This window comes from Mugil cephalus, chromosome 20 (genome assembly GCF_022458985.1).
Source record: "Mugil cephalus isolate CIBA_MC_2020 chromosome 20, CIBA_Mcephalus_1.1, whole genome shotgun sequence".
Lineage (NCBI taxonomy): Eukaryota > Metazoa > Chordata > Actinopteri > Mugiliformes > Mugilidae > Mugil > Mugil cephalus.
In genome coordinates, this window is record NC_061789.1 from 3376674 (window position 1) to 3395439 (window position 18766).

General features: G+C 39.9%; 1 protein-coding gene across 1 annotated transcript; it reads left to right on the plus strand.

Annotated features, from left to right (window-relative positions):
* The first annotated feature begins 115 nt into the window (after nt 1-115).
* Nucleotides 116-18300, plus strand: top3a (DNA topoisomerase III alpha). The gene is made up of 19 exons (XM_047572689.1): nt 116-582; nt 1434-1493; nt 1587-1660; nt 1749-1824; nt 1938-2046; nt 2131-2274; nt 3545-3715; nt 3799-3899; nt 6080-6154; nt 6263-6345; nt 7000-7210; nt 7317-7502; nt 8899-9028; nt 10961-11074; nt 11278-11443; nt 11521-11667; nt 12497-12619; nt 15888-16624; nt 17406-18300. Exons 1-19 carry the CDS (start codon nt 340-342, stop codon nt 17564-17566), a joined length of 3111 nt encoding a protein of 1036 aa, XP_047428645.1. The 5' UTR covers nt 116-339; the 3' UTR covers nt 17567-18300.
* The last annotated feature ends 466 nt before the right edge of the window (nt 18301-18766 follow it).

The following is an 18766-nucleotide window of genomic DNA, read 5'->3' on the forward strand; positions in this document are numbered from 1 at the left end:
CAAGAGTAGATAAGACTTGATTCTAATCTATTTATTCTGTTATTTCTGGTGAATGTTGCTTTAATCATGAATTTGACCGTTTCCTGGTTTTACGACAGTATTACGATCCTAATTACGGCAGTTTTACTCTAGGCAGGCGCGTACTTTGTAAACAGAGCTGAAATGTTAGCATGCGTTAGCACCTCTGAGGCGTGTTTTGCTCCTCTTAAAGTTTCTAAACAGTAGTTTTTATAAGTTTTGACTGACATTTCTTGTTTCTACGTGTTTTGTTTCTTAAAAATGAAGTTAGTCAGCTGGTGACAACTTTGAGCCGGCTGCTCGGAGTGACAGCCGCCAGGGATGCTAGTGCTGCTCCTCCGGAGAGCGTCCTTACTTTTAACCGGTCCTCATCGGCTCAGCGGCCAGCGGAGGTGGTTCTGTGCGGCGGAGAGTGCCCTTTGGCCGGACACGCAGCAGCAGCAGCAGGAGGAGGCTGAGATGATCCGGAACCGGGCGCAGATTAAGCGGGTCCTGTGTGTGGCCGAGAAGAACGATGCAGCCAAAGGCATCAGCGAGATCATGTCCGGCGGCAGAGCCAGGAGGGTCAGCGCTGTCTCCTCCAACAGATTACACCTTTAATATTTAATATTAAAGATCACAATTAGAGATCTTATGTTTCTAGGTTATACAGGTCTCTGATTTTCAGTTAGACGTGTTATAAACTTTATGACATTACTAATATTGTTGGGATCTTAGACTGTAAACAAGCAGTATGTTGACATCTACTAATTATGGACAAGAGACAGAAACAAGTAGTAAATAACTTAACAAAATACTGAGATTGCTCTACACTGGATTACATATGTTTGCATGTAATTAGTTATAAGTAATCAATAATGTAATATGCACTTTTGCCGCCGTAGGTGTCAAACAAATAGTCAAACATATGTGAGAAAATTACATAGAAGAAGAATTTGTCCACTGTTTTAAAAACACTGAGACCCAGGACTAAAGAGCAGACATCAATGAGCACAAATTACACTTAATTTTCTTAAGAAATTAATTTTTTTTTAAGGATAGTTAATAAAATATAAACATTCTCCTAATTTACTTGTTCTTCTTTGCACTAAAACAAATAGAAAACATCTGGAGCTGATGTTACTTATAGGTTATTATTCCGTTATCTTACGGGTAAACGAACTAAAATGAGTTTGACTCCACTGACTTATACAATGAAATGTCACATAAACACCAGGACGAATATAAAAGGTGAAGATGAATAAAAACCTCTACATTTTCCTTCTTTTCATGTAACTCACAATTACAGATTTACTAAAACTGCCGCTCAGCGACCATCATCACCGACACAGTTTGGTTTAAGATGCAGATCAGAGTAACTACAGGAAGAAAAACAAAGCAGGAGGTAAATAAGATTGTGTTCTTTCTCATTTCAGAGGGAGGGACTGTCAAAGTTTAATAAAATCTACGAGTATGAATATCATCTCTTCGGTCAGGTGAGCAAAAGCAGAGGATTCGTTTAATCCCAGGCCCCTGAACGCCTCTTCTGTCGCGTTTCACTTTATCTCTGATTTTCTTTCCGCTCCTAGAACGTGACGGTAACAATGACGTCGGTATCCGGTCATTTACTGGGTCTGGAGTTTAAAGCCCCGTTCCAGAAATGGTGCGTTTCAAAAGAACTTATTTATTTATTTATTCTTATTGTGTGTCAGCATCTCGACATAGTGTCGTGATTGTGTTTGTCTCCACAGGCACAGCTGTAATCCTGTGCTGCTGTTTGATGCAGAGGTGGAGAAGTATTGTCCAGATAACATGACGCAGATCAAGGTATGTTAATACTTCACGTAACGTGTGGGATCTGTCACTTATTACTGGTTTGACTTATTAATTCCTACTTAATGTTTCTTCCTTCTTGTTGTGTTTCTTGTGTGTTTGTCCAGCGGACGCTGGAGAAGGAGGCGAGGCAGTGCCAGGCGTTGGTCATCTGGACCGACTGCGACAGGGAGGGAGAAAACATCGGCTTTGAAATCATAGACGTTTGTAAAGCAGGTACAGAAATAACATCTGTTTAATGTGATGTTTTGGCTTTGTGGAGGTTAACTTATCTGATGTGTGTGGGTTTTTATTTTTTAGTGAAGCCCAATTTACAAGTCTTTCGTGCAAAGTTTTCTGAGATCACCCCCAACTCGATCCGGAGAGCCTGTGAGACGCTGACGGAGCCGGACGCTAACGTCAGCGACGCTGTCGACGTCCGCCAGGAACTGGACCTGAGAATAGGTGAAGAAAAACACCGAGCACAGACAACAGGAGACATGAGCTGATCTATCTCTGAATTCACTCCTTCACACAACAGGAGCAGGAGAAATTCTGAACCTATTTCTAGTTTTGTAATATGGCCGCCACAGTGTCAGATTTTCACTTTAGACTATCGTTGTGGACGAAAAGGAGGAAGGGGAGCTGTGGATTAGAGGTTAGAGGCACAACTTGGAGCCCTCTCCACGGCTGTGGTGCCCTGAGCGACCACCTAACCCCCCAGTTTGATCCCCGGGCCCCACTGCTCCATCTGTACACTCCACTGAGTGAACACATTTCCCCACTGTGGGACAATTAAGGGTTACAATTTATTTATTTATTTTATTTAAGTGTCACAATGACGATATTATCACGATATCAACAAAAAGGTAAATAACAACAGCAAAATCCAGGAAATGCATCTTTTTTTATTATTATTATTTATGTAATTTTCTCTCTTTTGGGAGATGAATTACACTCAGAATAACACTAGAATGGAATAAAACAGATTTAAATCACACTGTGTTCATGTGGCACTGGATCGTTTACACCAGGAGGTCCCACAGAAATGAATCTGAGGTAAAGGTCGTGGCCCAAAATGATAATTTTTATTTAAATATGGTTAAACATGCTTATATACAGCATGTGTGTACAAAATAAACACGATCACAAATTCATTTCTACATAATATCATACGCACATTTTTATCGTTAATACCATGACAGCCCTATTTAGTAATTAACATTTAACATGGTTGAATTTAACCCTTTAAAATTGAAGGGATCGATGCTGATCCGTTAACGCTGTATTTGAATTACTGTAACTCACAGTGTTTCTGAGCTACTGGGAAGTTGCGCATTCGTCTGGAAAACCTTTGTGACATCTCAAGGGTACAACTAACTTCTTTTTCACCAACAAATTCCACTAAACAACTCTCCTTACGAAGATTTTTCATCTCCAGGAAACTTTTCACTCCTTTTAAACGTTGTTGTTGTTGTTGTTTCAGCCTTTAGCTGAGTTGTTAAATCATCCACATTCACTCGTTACTAACTGTTGTCTGACTCAGTTCCAGAGTAAAATTCCTCCACACAGTCGACATGTTTAAATTCTTCTTGCATCATTTTGTACCATCTCATGCTTCTATGTGGTTGAGAATGACAAATAAAAATCCACCACTAACACAGAAGAAGAAGAAGAAGTTATGACGCTGCACAGACTGAAAAGTCTCGTATGTCTTCATGTCTCTCGTCTTCAGGTGCGTCCTTCACTCGCTTCCAGACGCTTCGGCTGCAGAAGATCTTTCCCGAGTCTCTGGCCAATCAGCTGATCTCCTACGGCAGCTGTCAGTTCCCCACGCTGGGCTTCGTGGTGGAGCGCTTCAAAGCCATCCAGGCGTTTATACCCGAGACCTTCTACAAGATTAAAGGTACGTCCACGTCCCACCCAAACCCCAACACGCACACACCTCAGAGTCATCAGATCCAGGGTTTAACTCTGTCTCTGTCTCAGTGCTCCATGAGGTGGAGGAGGACGCCGTGGAGTTCAGCTGGAAAAGAAACCGTCTCTTCAACCACACGGCTTGTTTGGTGCTTTACCAGATCTGCATGGAGGTAGGAGCAACATCTGGAGCAACATCTGGAGCAACATCTAAACCAGGGGCTTCAACGTTTTTCAGGCCAAAGATCCAAACTGATGTAGAGATGAAGCAGGGACCCCCCTACTTACTATATGTGTTCAACATTAAACTCGGCCTAGTGCTATTTATAAATATACATTATTATTATCATTTTGCATCAATATCAAGCCATTCAGATAATACACAGGTTCAAATATTAATTTTTTATTTCAAACTTGTGCAGCAGTAAAGTGTTTGAGAAGGAAAATTTGAAGGTAAAATAAAAAAAAATATATAAAAACATCACCCAAAGATTTTGCGACCCCCCTGCAGTACGTCCGTGGACCCCCCAGGGGTCGCGGACCCCCTGTTGAAGACCTATAATCTAAACCTCTCCAGATGTGCTGGTTGGAGGATTATTCGCTTGCGTCATGACTTTGTGCAATGAAACATATTTTGGAACAAACTCTCTCTTATTGAAACCACACGTGTTAAATTATTATATATTTATTTGTAATTTAATTTAATGATGCAGCAAAATCAGGTCAAACCACAGCGTCATCAGTTATTATCGTACGAAGGCTGATAAGATAATAATCTTATACTTTAATGATTCAGATTGTTGTTTTCGTCTTGAACCTCGTGTGGTTTCTCTCTTCCTGGCGACGGGGCCGAGGTGTCGACTCATTGTTTCCCTGCGACGCTGACGGGGCTCAGCAATTATCACTTCATCGCTTTACACGGCTCCTCACCAAGAAAGATGTGAGCATCAGGCGACAAACCAGAGTCAGAGACGCCTCCTCTCAGCAACACGCTCTAAAAATCTGTGGCTTCGCTTTGATTCATTTAAACCTGTAACACAGAGACGGGAATTAGTAAAAAAATATTAAATATTCAGTCTTTTAAGGTATTTATGGGAGGATGCGGTTGGGTTTATTGGGTATAATGTACAACACATTAATTAAACCTGGATTAAACTGGACTGTAATTTAACACATTGACTATAATATAATATAATATAATATAATATAATATAATATAATATAATATAATATTTAAGGATATGAGTTTATTAAGGAACAAAAACCTCAAATTAACATAAATTATTATTAAGATTGTTCAATATCTTGTTATTTGTTCATATATTGAGGAGAAAAATAGTGAATTCACATTAAAATATGCACCTAAAATAGTGTGAGAAATCAAAGTAATAAATAAATAAACGGTTTGAGATGTTTTAGGGACGTATTCATGAACCCCAGTGTTTCTAAAATACTGAAAACATACACGCCAAAACATTAGGTACACCAGTGAAAATGAATTAAAGGTGATAATTAAACCTGGATGGATGATTTTTGCTGTTAAACTGGATTAAATTAAAAACTTTTCTGTTCTGAAGTTTCTAAAATATCAAAAATAACAGCGAACACGTGTCAGTTAAATGGCTTTAAAAACACTTTACAATCAGCAGCTCTCTCAGAAGTTCAGTTCTTTTTGTCTAGAGTCGATATTCTTCACTTAACCACTCCATGTGTGTGTCCTTGAGGACGAGCGAACCAACGTTTTCAGTGATTTTATTTCCTCGTTAAACATTTGTTGCCGCCGCTTACAGCTCGTCCTCTTACCTTATCTGCAAATATGCGTATCTGAAGGAACGTGTGTGGTGTCACCTGTGCTCTCGTGCTTCTAGACGTTATAAATAGTTTAACATGTGACCATAACACCGCAGGTTTTTAACATTAGAGATCAATTATCACTAAGTTAGTTATGCCTTCAGTAGATCAAGGTTTGTTTACGGACACGATGAAACAGACCTGTCCTCTGTTAGAGCTTTGATTTCATGAGTTAAAAATGTTCTTCTAATGTTTAAAATCTGCCTGAGGCTCAGCAAAGTTTTGAATAATGGTCGAACAGCTTTTACTTTGAGGTTAAGACGAAACTTAGCAGTTGTGAAATGTCTTATCTTTGTTTATTTCTTTTAAAATAATCTTAAACTCCAAGTGGATTGAGTCACATTGAACCCGACCTGTGTTCTTCTTCCTGCAGCTGTTAGCAAACAGTGATAAATGAAAAAAAAAATAAAGAAAGAAAGTGTTGTCGACCTGCACAAGTAAAACGTGTTAAAAGCCACATGTGAGCGGAGAATAGCATTTCATTCATTTCATTCATTTCCAGGATCCCATGGCAACAGTCACCTCAGTAACCAGCAAACCCAAGAGTAAATGGAGGCCGCTGCCTCTGGACACTGTGGTATGAATATCAATCCAAACACTCATGTAATGCATCTTAAAAACATGTTGTTTTTTTTTTTTTTCAGCACAGCAGAAACTTATAAACAGTTTTTATCTGAATCTACAGGAACTGGAGAAGCTGGCGTCTCGTAAGTTGAGAATAAACGCCAAAGAGACCATGAAAATTGCGGAAAAGCTCTATACTCAAGGGTGAGTGTGCAGCTTTCTGAGGGAAATACATACTGCTGACCATATGTTACGTCTGTCATTTGAACCCATTTGAGTCGGTTCGCTGGCTTGATGCCACTTTATCAGACACTTTGAGGTGTTGCTGAAATTATCAAATGTATTTTTTTTTTTTTTTTCTGTTTACCAGGCTGTCAAACCACCTCAGAGTTGTTCCTATTTTAGTTCAGGAGGAAGAGACCATCTGTCATCTAATGGATGAGTTAGATTAGACGTTGCCTCTATTTATTATCGTTACTTTATTTTAAACCTTGTTTGAACACGTTAAGGTAGAATTCTCATTTTCAGGTGTTTAGGTCCATGTCACAAATGAAAATACAATCAAGAAGCAACAAAATAATAATAATAATAATAATAAAAAACATTGATAGATCAGTGAAAACATGAAAGTAAAGGAATATTAACACATTGAAAAGAGTATAAAATAAAATTAAACAATTAAGGGATAAGATTTTTGACATAAATCACGAATTAAATGGGACCAAGGACAGAACCTTGGGGAACTCCGTTTGTAACGAGGAGAAAAAAAAAAACAGAATATTACGCAGCCTGACGCACTTACCTGATAAATACTTTTTAGTTTCTATGTGTGTAATTTTTTTTGCAATTTCCTAACAGATTTATCAGCTACCCTCGCACGGAGACCAACATTTTCCCCGCTAGCCTGGCGCTCGGCCCCCTGGTGGAGCAGCAGACTCAAAGCCCGGTCTGGGGGACGTTTGCCCAACGGGTTCTTGAGCAGCCGGGGGGTCCTAACCCACGGCAGGGCAAGAACTCTGACCAAGCCCACCCTCCCATACACCCCACAAAGTTCTCCAACACACTGCAGGTAATTACTGTCTTAATGTGACATAACATATGTAACACCTCTTTAAAATGTGACAATAAGAACGAGGCAATTAGCAAATAATCATTTCTGTTGTTTTTTTTTTCAGGGAAACGAAGGACGTTTGTACGAGTTCATTGTCCGACACTTCCTGGCTTGCGTATCCCAGGATGCTTTGGGGCATGAGACGGTGGTGGACATAGACATCGCTCAGGAGAAGTTCTCCACGTCGGGGCTCATGATCATCGCGAGGAACTACCTGGACGTTTACCCCTACGACCGGTGGAGCGCCAAGGTACACGGGTTTGGGGTTCGGTCTTTTAAATAAAATACTAAACAAGTAAATTAACCATTTATCCTTTAATATATCAAACTAGAAAACAGAAATCAATCGTTACTTGATTCACATAAAAGAAGTTTTTGTAGGTGAAAAAGAAGTTGATTCAATGATTTAAAAACTTTTCTGTCTTTTCTTTTCTAAACTCCTATGTAATTTTAGACTTTGTCTCATCTGAATTTATCTCTGAGCGTTTCTAGCACCATTTAGTTTTTTTTTAGTGCTGAACGAAATATAGTGAAGGAAAATACAGCTGTTATTTGACTTGTATTGCATCGCATTTATTTTTAAAATTACGTCGGTAGGAAGAAAATTACGTTTAATGTGCACTTTTTTTTCATTTTTGGATATAAAAATAAAATTCAAAGATTCAAGGAGTTTATTGTCATGTACACATGTAGAAGCATGATTTTAAATATATAAAACAAATATAGAAGTAGAATGTAAGAAGAATCTAAAAAGGCAAATATAATACAAGATATAAAAAGTGCAAAATATCAATGTGCAAATGAGAAAAGTGAACAGTGTTTGGTGTGAAGTCCTCTCAGCTGTTTGTCTGATGGGGAAAAAGGATTTCTTTAGTCTCGAGGTTGATTTCACACTCTTTTTGTTTTGTTTTGTTTGTTTTTTTAAAGGTTTGTCTTTGATAAGGTGACAAAAAATTCCAGTGCAAAAGTTGAAAATAGAGGGTGGTTCGTATCTTTATTGACTTTCGTATCTTTAAGTTGTTTCCAGCTCAAAAACGTTCATTTTTTCTTCTTTAACTTTCAATAATAGTGATGATTCTTTTATTAAGACGAGTCTTCTTCAGATCTTCAGATCACTGCCTCCACCTGATGATTTCTTTAATTCACTTGTTTCATTTGGCAAAACAATAAAGGTAGAATTTGACTGTCTTTGCTGCACCTGCCTCATAGTAATGGAGGTTTAAAGTGACCAAATATAACTTGGTATTACTGGTGTGTGCAGTTAAAGACTATTAAATTTTATTTTGTGACGATGGATGTTCTACAATGGAAAGAAATGGAATCTAAGTGTTTGCACTTGCTTTTACCCCAGTATTTCTACTTGTTATGTAGCTGTTAAGAATATGATAAGAGCGTGGTTTGAAGTATAAAAGTCTACTAAAGAAACTCGCCTTTTATCTCAGTCCTATTTTGGGAAATCAGCTTTTTATACCAGGAAGAGCTGATGCTGTATTTAGACAATGAGCGGATTAGAGTGGATTCAGGATTTCATATCTGCCTCATTCAGGTAACATTTGAAGCAATTAGATGTAAATATGACAGAGATAAATCTGAACCCTGGAATGATTAAACACCGGTTCCTCCTCTGGTGACGTTTCGTTCTCTAGGTGATTCCAGTGTATGAACAGAACTCCCAGTTCCAGCCGACGGCCATCGAGATGGTGGACGGACAGACGAGTCCTCCTCAGCTGCTCACCGAGGCCGACCTCATTTCACTGATGGAGAAACACGGCATCGGTAGATTTCAGACGCACAAAGACACATACAAACTGAGAACATATTACTATTACATATTGCTGCTTTTAAATTGTTTGACTTCAACAAACTTGGTGCAATAACGTTGGAGGATTTTTATCCCAGAACTGTGTGAACTGAGCCAGGTTCATGGGTTCGACCACTCGTCTTCTGTTTGATTGAGGTCAGGGTTTTGTGAACTCACCTACTTTACCTCAACTCCTTTGTCCTGAAGCCATTTTGTCACAACTTTTGAAGGACGTTTGGGCTCATTGTCCATTTATTAGACCCATCTGAGACCCAAGCTTTAGCTTTCTAGCTCATCCACATAATGATGCCATCTAGTTTTTATTTGGACAGAATAATGTCAGTGCAGTAGCCTAATAATGATTTAAAAACCTCATAATGCTGCAGAAAATTCATCTATGAATCATATTATTAATTTAAATGTTCTAAGACGTGAGAAATTGGTGCGTTTCTTAGTTTTACACCACTCGCTCCTCCACAACGTGATGCTTCCACCACCGTGCTCCAGACCTGAGTGTGGTTTCCTTCCAGCTTCCTCCGCCGCCGATGCTCATTAACAGTTCAGTTTTTGTTTCATCAGATCAGAAGTAGAATCAATATCTTGGCCCCGTGTGAAGCTTATAACAACAATCTGCCGTGGCTCCTTGGTTAACATTGATGTGGCTACAGGTATTTCTGTACTCGTCTACACAGTTTCCTTCCTCATTTGTTCTTTTCGTCCCAAAATAGTTTAATCTCTAGCAGACAGACGGTCACAGTGGTTGCGGTGGTTTAGCACCGTCCACCGTCCAAAGACGTGCTCATTAGGTTAATCGGTGATTCTAAATTGTCCAGGGTGAATGAGTTTATACTTAAGTATCATTAGTTGTAAAGATGAACACAGTACCAATGGGAAATTTGGAAATTTGGCTTTTCTTCTTTTCTTTTTTTTTGACTGATTTCATTTGATTTTTCTCCTGATATCAAACAAAGCTCCAGGAGTTTAGACACGGAAAGAGTCAGAATCAGAATTAGAGTAAGAATTAGATTCAGATTTAGATTTAGATTTAGATTTAGAGTTAGAATTAGAATTAGAATTAGAGTAAGAGTAAGAATTAGAATTAGAATTAGAATAAGATTTAGATTTAGATTTAGATTTAGAGTTAGAATTAGAGTAAGAATTAGATTCAGATTTAGATTTAGATTTAGAGTTAGAATTAGAATTAGAGTAAGAATTAGAATTAGAATAAGATTTAGATTTAGAATTAGAGTAAGATTTAGATTTAGATTTAGAATTAGAGTAAGATTTAGATTTAGATTTAGATTTAGAGTTAGAATTAGAATTAGAATTAGAGTAAGAATTAGATTTAGAGTAAGAATTAGATTCAGATTTAGATTTAGATTTAGAGTTAGAATTAGAATTAGAGTAAGAATTAGAATTAGAATAAGATTTAGATTTAGATTTAGATTTAGAATTAGAGTAAGATTTAGATTTAGATTTAGAATTAGAGTAAGATTTAGATTTAGATTTAGATTTAGATTTAGAGTAAGAATTAGATTTAGAGTTAGAATTAGAATTAGAGCAAACATGGGGGCAGAAAAGTAACGAGAGTAAAGAGTGGACTGTGTAAAAGATGTAATAATGATTGTTGGATAGTTGTTCACATGGTAAAACTATTGAGCCTGGAGGTGTAATAGTAGCTTTCTCTTTCTGTTGGGAACTGATTTTGCTCCCGGACCAATCAAATCATGTGGGTGATGGACAGAGTTGAATTAGAAAATAAAAAAATGGTGTTTGAAGTTCGACATCCTGTCTGGAAACAACTGTTAAAGACTTTAAATGTCACTAGTTTCCTTTGATATTCTTCTGTTTCTTCTGTAAATGTGAATAAACGTCAAGTATTCTCCCTTTAACTGCGTATGTACCAGGTACGGACGCCACCCACGCGGATCACATCGAGACGATAAAGAGTCGCATGTACGTGGGTTTGACGGCCGACCAGAGGTTTCTACCGGGGGAGCTCGGCATGGGACTGGTGGAAGGTTTGTGTTCACGGTATAACGGTGTCATAACATGTTCCACTCCCACTGTCGTATACATGTGGGAGACCTTTAAAAAGTATTGCAGAACATCATAGTTACATCAGAAACACTGGTGCTTAGGCCTTTCCTATGAAAATGTGTTTTTAACAGTTTAAATGTGAGCTTCGTGCAGACGTTTACTGATGTTTGTTTGTTTTTCTCAGGTTATAACTCGATGGGCTACGAGATGTCGAAGCCGAACCTCCGCTCTGAACTGGAGGCGGATCTGAAGCTGGTGTCTGAAGGCAGGAAGGACAAACGCAGCGTCCTGCAGCATCACATCCAGAAATACAAGACCGTCTTCATAGAGTCTGTGAGGAAGGCGAAGAAGTGAGTTTGTCTTAACGGAAATGTGTTAGTCAGAAAACGGTAACAAAAAGTAACAACAAGGCTTTTTGTGTTGTCAGGTTAGATGAAGCCCTGACGCCGTATCTGGGTGCAGCTCACGACGTCCCTGAGGCGGAGCAGCAGGACATGGACATCCCTCTACCGGTGAGGAAGTGTCCTCAGTGTGGACGGGACATGGTGCTGAAGAAGAAGAGGGAGGGAAACAGGTGAGGGACGAGGTTTGGCTGGTTTTACTCTGCTTTAAATATCTTTTATGTGCCCTGTTTATACAGTTTATTGTATTTATATAACTTATATGTCTTCTTCTCTTTTGGTTCTTTGGTCCAATCAAACCCAGCTCTCACTTTCATGTGTCTCCTGGCTGGTATTTACTTTATACACCATCTGTCCTGTTCTCTATCCAAGGGCGAAATAAAACTATGTCTCTCATTGACTTCCACACAAATATTATTCCTTAAAGTCACAATGAATCCATCAGTGTTTTACACTTTATTTACAAAGAGATGTGAGTTTGGACGCAATTACAGAAAAATTAAAATAAAAACACCTTTTACCACTTTAAAATTATAAGGATGAAAAAAATGAAGTATCTCATTGACTTCCATCCATGAATACAATTAGTTTCTTTTACTAGTTGACTGTTTTACTTTTTAAGTCGATCACTTTATATGTTAATAAACTTCCTTTTAAAGCAGCTGCGTATCCTCTGTGAGGACATAGTTCGTCTTGTGAATCATATTTTTTAAAAAAAACTGTCTCTAATTGACTTCAACACAAATATTTGACTATTTCTTGAAGCTAACACAGCATTCATTAAAAAAAAGCATAAATTTGTATGTGATGAAAAGATTTAATGTAGAATAAAAACACAAGTCGATCACGTTAAAGTAGCTTTTACCACATCAAAATTATGTCTCCCATTGACTTCCATTCATGAATGGAATTAATTTCCTTAATAGTTTGTCACACTTGGTCAAATACATTTAAATATTAGCCAAAGATAACACAATTAAACATAATAAATGTGTCTTGCAGTAAGTACCTGTCCTGTGTGGGCTACCCGGCCTGTAAGACGGCCGTGTGGTTCCCTGACATGGTGCTGGACGTCAACAGAGACGACAGCGTTTGTCCCAGCTGTCAACCGAGCCCCATTCACATGTGAGTATCACCGTCATTCCTCATTAATCATTAAGTTTCTCCATATAAGAAGTGTGGTATAATTCAGATATTAAGCATTAAACATTGTAATCAAATCATGCTCAGTTATTAGATACAGCCATTGAAGACAAATCATTTTTAAATATAACAGCTTTGATGTTCTAAGGTTTGTGTTGATTAAGCTGGAGCATCGTTTTCGGGAGGATGATTGAATTAAACCCTGAACTGTTAAAGCCTCCAGGTCGTTTCTCTCTCTCTCTCAGCTGAGCAGCAAAAAAAAAAAAAAAAAAAAAAAAAAAAAAACGCTGAACAAAACACTGAAGACGACACACGAAGCGCGTTCATCAAAAAAAATCTCTCGTTTACACCAGTGGGCGTTAACCCCTCGAGCACGTGCCTCTGCTCGGTCCAAATATAGGGCACGAGTGCTCCACACCAGCATCAGTTACCATGACGACCGATCTGGTACAGAGCTCAAAGTTGAGCTACAGCTCTTACAGTATCAGTGTGTGTGTGTGTTTTTATACCAGCGCGTTGGATAACTTCAGAAGCCGCTGTAGGAACGTTGCGCTGCAGCCTCTCCGGTCGCCACGGCAACTTTTGTGTTCCATGTGCAGCAAGTTTACCCTGAGTACACACAGTCCTCTGTTTACTTTAATGACACACACACACACACACACACACACACACACATGCTGTATATGTTAGGGCTGTCAGGGCGTTAAAACATTTACATTTACTCATTTTCTATCACAGCTTATCCTCAGCTGGGGGCCTCTGACTTATCAGCCGGGGGATTCAAACCCACAACCCTCCTCCTCCTTGTGCGACTCTGCCGCCCTGTGAACTGTGTTTATTTCCACAGTTAACGTGCCATTAAGGCAAATTAATGACACTTTTTATGGTTTAATTTGCTTACGGGGACATAAGTTTGTGGCAGCTTATTCTGCTTCGTGTTGACCCACTGTCCTCATAAGTGGACGTCTTTATCTGCCATCCAGTAGGAGCAAAGCGTCAATACAGTAGTCGGTTTAAAAAACGATAAAATGATAGCAGGCATTTCAGCGATATCTTCATTTTTATTCTCATTAACGTCTCTAGTTTGAGTTTGATGTGACGCAAATTTAACAGATTCAGTAGCAACAAGCTACAGTGTCGCTAATTAGCAAAGACATTGGGATTAAACGTCCTGGTCAAAGATGATGCTCAGTTTTTATACTTCTTCTAGGTCCTTGGAGAAATTAAGAACAAATAAAAGCTCAGATATCAGGAGGTTAAATAATAAATAACAATTAACTTTATTTATATAGCACCTTTCACAGATAAAAAATCGCTTAACAATAAAATACTACACAAAATAAGAGCAAATAAAATTTAAATTGAAGTAAAACAATCTGTAAAAAACATGAATTAAAACTAAAAGAACAATCAGTAGAAAAAAATAATAAAAGACCCAAGTGACAATAAAAATTAGGTAAAAACTGTTATTCAGCCAAAACCAGGAAGGGATATTTTTCTACTTTTTATTAATCTTATCAACGTCTAAGCTGCTCATGAAGCTCTTTGCTCAGTTAATTATCTCAGTCAATATCGACAAAGCAAATGGCAAAGCTGTGGTTTGGGCCGAGGTCATGATAATAGTACATGTGTTAAAAATGTGTTAAAAGGAATTTATGTTCGCATGTTTGACAGTCCTAACGTATATATTTAAACCTTGTCATCACATAATGAAAGTAAACAGCTGTTCATCTTCTCTTAAACACAATGTTTCTGGGCATATAACCAAAAATGTTCATATCCCGGGAGTTGCAACACAACTTCCCGACCAGATCTGATTGTGGATGAGGAATTTTAATGTAGCCGTCCCCTACCAGAGTGCTGCGCTTCGGTTATATTTGACACGTTTTACACATTAAAGGTTTAATATCGCCACTTTACATAGTTTTAATACGTCTGAGTTGCAGATGTGAGGCTACAGCATCATATTCGCTGGAACTCTGCCCCTTTAATGCTTCCAGATGTTCCCCATGTTTTATGCATTTTCTTTGTCAAGATTTATCATCGCTGCTGAGCTCAAAACCACAAATATGAACCTCAAAGAAAGGTCAGAATCAGTCACCCTCTGGGGACCATGCAGGTTTATCGCGACTAGAATACACAAAACCATATGTAAGATTATGAGGATCTGCACACTTGGATCAATGCGAGTATGTTTTAGAGAGAGAACTACACACTCTGCTTTTGAACTACATTTCCCAGTCGAGCAGCAGGGGTGCAGCACAGGTGTTACTGGTTTCCTTGATGACTCACGTTATTGTACTCACATTATTGGTTTATTAAAGATACTTTCATTGATCCAAGTGTGAAGATCCTGTTTGTCTTCAACATTTCAATCTGGACCGAATCTACCAACGTTATGACCAGTCTCCTACTCCACATCGACCTATTTACTAATTTCTCTCTGTTCATTTTCTAGAGTAAAGTTCTTCCACACCGCAGACATGTTTAGTAATTTTGGTTCCTCTTCTTCTTCTGTTTGGATTTTTGGTAGCTTTGACTCCAACCGACCGCCATTAAACCAGAAGAAGAAGTTTTGACGCTACAGGAACATCGTTTTGGTTTGTGGCAGACTTAAAATAAATGCCTACAAACTCACAGTAGACTGGTTTTGGTCCACTTGAAAATATTTTAGGTCTTTTTTGGGGGTTTAAGCTCTTTTTAAATCTGTCTGTACTAACTTTCTACCGTTCACCAATGACCAACGCTAACATCCAAGGTTCAGGTTCAGAGTCTTGGTCGTTGTCTATCACTTATAAGGGTCTGGGGAGGGAGAACTCCCAGGAAAGACGGGAGATATAATGACTCCTTTGTGTCTTGGGGCGACCTTGTGGCCTCCATCCGTTGGGATAAACCCAGAACACCTCTAAAGGGAGGCGTCCTTATTAGATGCCCGAACCACCTCAACTCCACGACGTGGACGAGCAGTGGGTGTCCAAGCTCCTTACCCTGTCTCTAGGGCTGAGCCCGGCCACTCTACAGAAGGAAACTCATTTCCACCGCTTGTATCCGCATTCTTGTTCGTTCAGTCATCACCCAAAGGTCACGACCATAGGTGAAGGTTGGAACGTAGATGGACCGGTAAACCCGAGAGCGTCGCCTCAACGTGTCTCGGTTTAATGAGGGAGTTAACCTCCGCTCCCTCGACCTCTAACATCCATTGTTTGCTGTTGTGGCGTTGACACTGACTCGTCTGTCCCGTCTCGTTCAGGTTGAAGTTCAAGTTCCGACGGGGCAGCGTCCCTCCCATGGTGCCTCTGGAATTTGTTGGCTGCATTGGCGGCTGTGACGAGATGCTAAGGGAGGTGCTGGACCTGAAATACCTCCGGGGGCCTGGAGGTGGTGGTGGTGGTGTTGGAGGAGGAGGAGGAAGAAGAGGAGATGACCCACCAGCTCCAAGGCCGCCGAGACCAGAGCCACGTAGAACCCCGGGTTCCCTTCCTCGCCCTTCCCTTCCTCCCGTCCCCTCCTGGACTCCGGAGCCAAGACCTCCACCGAGTGGAGGCACCGGGGGTGACGTGATTGTTTGTAACTGTGGTCAGGAAGGCCTCCTCCTCACCGTACGCAAGGACGGACCCAACCAAGGTCGCCAGTTCTACAAATGCAACTCTGGAAGCTGCAACTTCTTCCTGTGGGCGGATCAGCCGAGTCAACGGGAGGCGGCGCCGCCGCCGCCGAGTCGAGGTCCTCCAGCACCGAGAGCTTCCCAGCCTCCGAGAGCCTCTCTGGGGTACACGAACACATTTGGAGGAGGTAGAGGACAGGAAGTGGGCTCGGGAGGACACGCGGGAGGACACGAGGTGATGTGCAACTGCAACGAGGCAGCGGTGATGAGGACGGTGCAGAAGGACGGACCGAACAAAGGACGAATGTTCCACACCTGTGGGAAACCCAGAGAGCAGCAGTGTGGGTTCTTCCAGTGGGCTGATGAGAACGTACCTCCACCAGGTAAAGGTCCCACAAGACTTCAACTCAGACCATCAGTTCATTCAGAGATATTTTGGTTTTTAAGCTATTTTAGATTTTGTCGTTGGTTCCAGAGATTTTTCTCGCCTTTCTTGTTGTTTCTACTTTTGTCAGAGTTGGAGCTACATCAAAGAAACTCATTGCACAGATTTTATGGATCTTTCATGAAATTTGCCGTCATCTAATCCATCGCTATCAGGAACAAAAACATTTGCAGCCGATTTACAATTAGCTTCCTACCTTTGTACAATGCTAATTATTACATATTAGCATGCTAACTATGCTAATGGTAAATACTGGAAGAAATTTGGTTTGTTACAGCAGCTGTTTACAGGGATTTAAAGCCATAAGCATCTGTTAGCATCGTTAGCATCGTTAGCACAGCCTCACTGAACGGCTAAGCTACTCTTTCTTTTACAGGACACATCTTTATTTGACGCCTTGGATGGATTGATTTAAATTAGACTTTTTCCTGCTGCTGCATCTCCCTGACGACTTAACGGCTCATTTCTTATTACTCTTTGGTTTCTGTTTTCAAAGCTTCCCTTTGTTTAAAAAAAAAAAAAAAAAAGATGTGTACATTCAGATGAAACATAAAAGAGAGAGAGATCCTTCACACCTACACATTATTTAATAGAAGCCGTCACGACTCACGAACACTGAGGCCTTGAGGCATCAACGTCAGAAAAATCTCTTTTGCTTTTTTTTATTTATTTATTTTTTATTCAACCCCAACCTCTGTGTCCCCCTCCCCTCTCGTCAGGTGACTTTGGAGGTGGATTTAATGGCGGAGGAGACAGAGGGAGGAAGGGGAGGATGATCACGGGTGACGCCAACAACAAACCCTCCAATCCCAGGAAACCTCGAACCTGCGGCATCTGCCACATGCCGGGACACACCCGAGTCACCTGCCCTCAGCGCTGACCTCTGACCTCTGACCCCGAAGTAAAGACAGATTTTATTCCTGCCTTACCAGAAGGTAAGAGCAACGTTTACTGGAGAGGAAAGGCCTCATCCAGTTTGCCACGTGTCAGCGGGAGGAACGTGGACGCCATTTTGTGCCTCACGACTCTCGAAACCGAAACTTTTTCTTATCTCTCGAGCGTCCTCAGATCTGAAATGTGCCCGTCGAGGATCACTGACTCAGCTCGAGGTCATTTCGTACGACTGGCACCTCCTCCCGAGCTCACTACATTAGTGCATTTCCTGACAACTCGGCTTTTAAACTTCACCACGACCCGAAAGAAGAGATGTTTCTTCCCCCGCCAGGGGAAGAGTCTCTGGTAGAGATGCTGCAGAACACACTGAGGTGTTGAACTACTTGAAAGTGCAGAGCAGCTAATTGGAAATTTGCTCAGCTGGCCTTGGATCAAATGATTCCCTCATCCGTTTGAGTTTCTCTTCTGCTCTCGGTCTTCACTGAGATCAGGAGGAAGCTGCCTTTGTTAGTTTTCATTTGTGAAAGTTGTTGGAAGAAAGTGCAAAATGTGGTTTTAGTAAAAAAAATTATATATATATATATACATGATGCGAATAAATGAAGAGACTGGTTGTGGTATTTTTGTCTTCTGGCAGAAATGTTGAATAGATTTTAATGTCAACTCTGATGAAAGCTAATAAACTTAAACGTGCTTTAGTATTTGTCTCTGCAGAAAGGACAAACAGAAGCTTTGTGGGTTTGTTCGTTTTGCTCTTTTGGTTTCATTTTGAGTTATAATTAGTTTGAGTTTCATCTTTAGTACTTTTTCAGGGTTCAGCAGGTTTTGATTTTAGTTTCATTTTGAGTAAACAGACAAGCAACAAATATTTGGAAAACACCAAACACATTCCTAACTTATAAAAGGTGCTTTAGTGAAAGTTTGCATATACTTTCTTTTCTCTTTGCCTGAAACTTTTAAGACGTCTGCTCCATCTTCTCTTCAGCAACATCTTTACCAATAATTCTAATTCTAACTTTTAACATGGACACTAGATTGAATGAGTTAATCAGATGTGTGTTTACATCAAAACCTCAAGCCAGAAGAAGACGACCAATATGTCTCCAACGTTTCTGTCCTCGTTGATTCCAGCTTGATTCATCTTCTCGACCTCAGAGAAAATGGATTTAATCCAATAACCAGAGAT

Excerpts from the sequence above, each read along its gene's own strand:
- top3a (XM_047572689.1), top strand. The coding sequence starts at position 340 with ATGCTAGTGCTGCTCCTCCGGAGAGCGTCCTTACTTTTAACCGGTCCT. Across the intron at positions 2,275-3,544 it reads GGAACTGGACCTGAGAATAG|GTGCGTCCTTCACTCGCTTC; the intron begins GTGAAGAAAAAC and ends TCTCGTCTTCAG. Across the intron at positions 16,625-17,405 it reads TGAGAACGTACCTCCACCAG|GTGACTTTGGAGGTGGATTT; the intron begins GTAAAGGTCCCA and ends CCCTCTCGTCAG.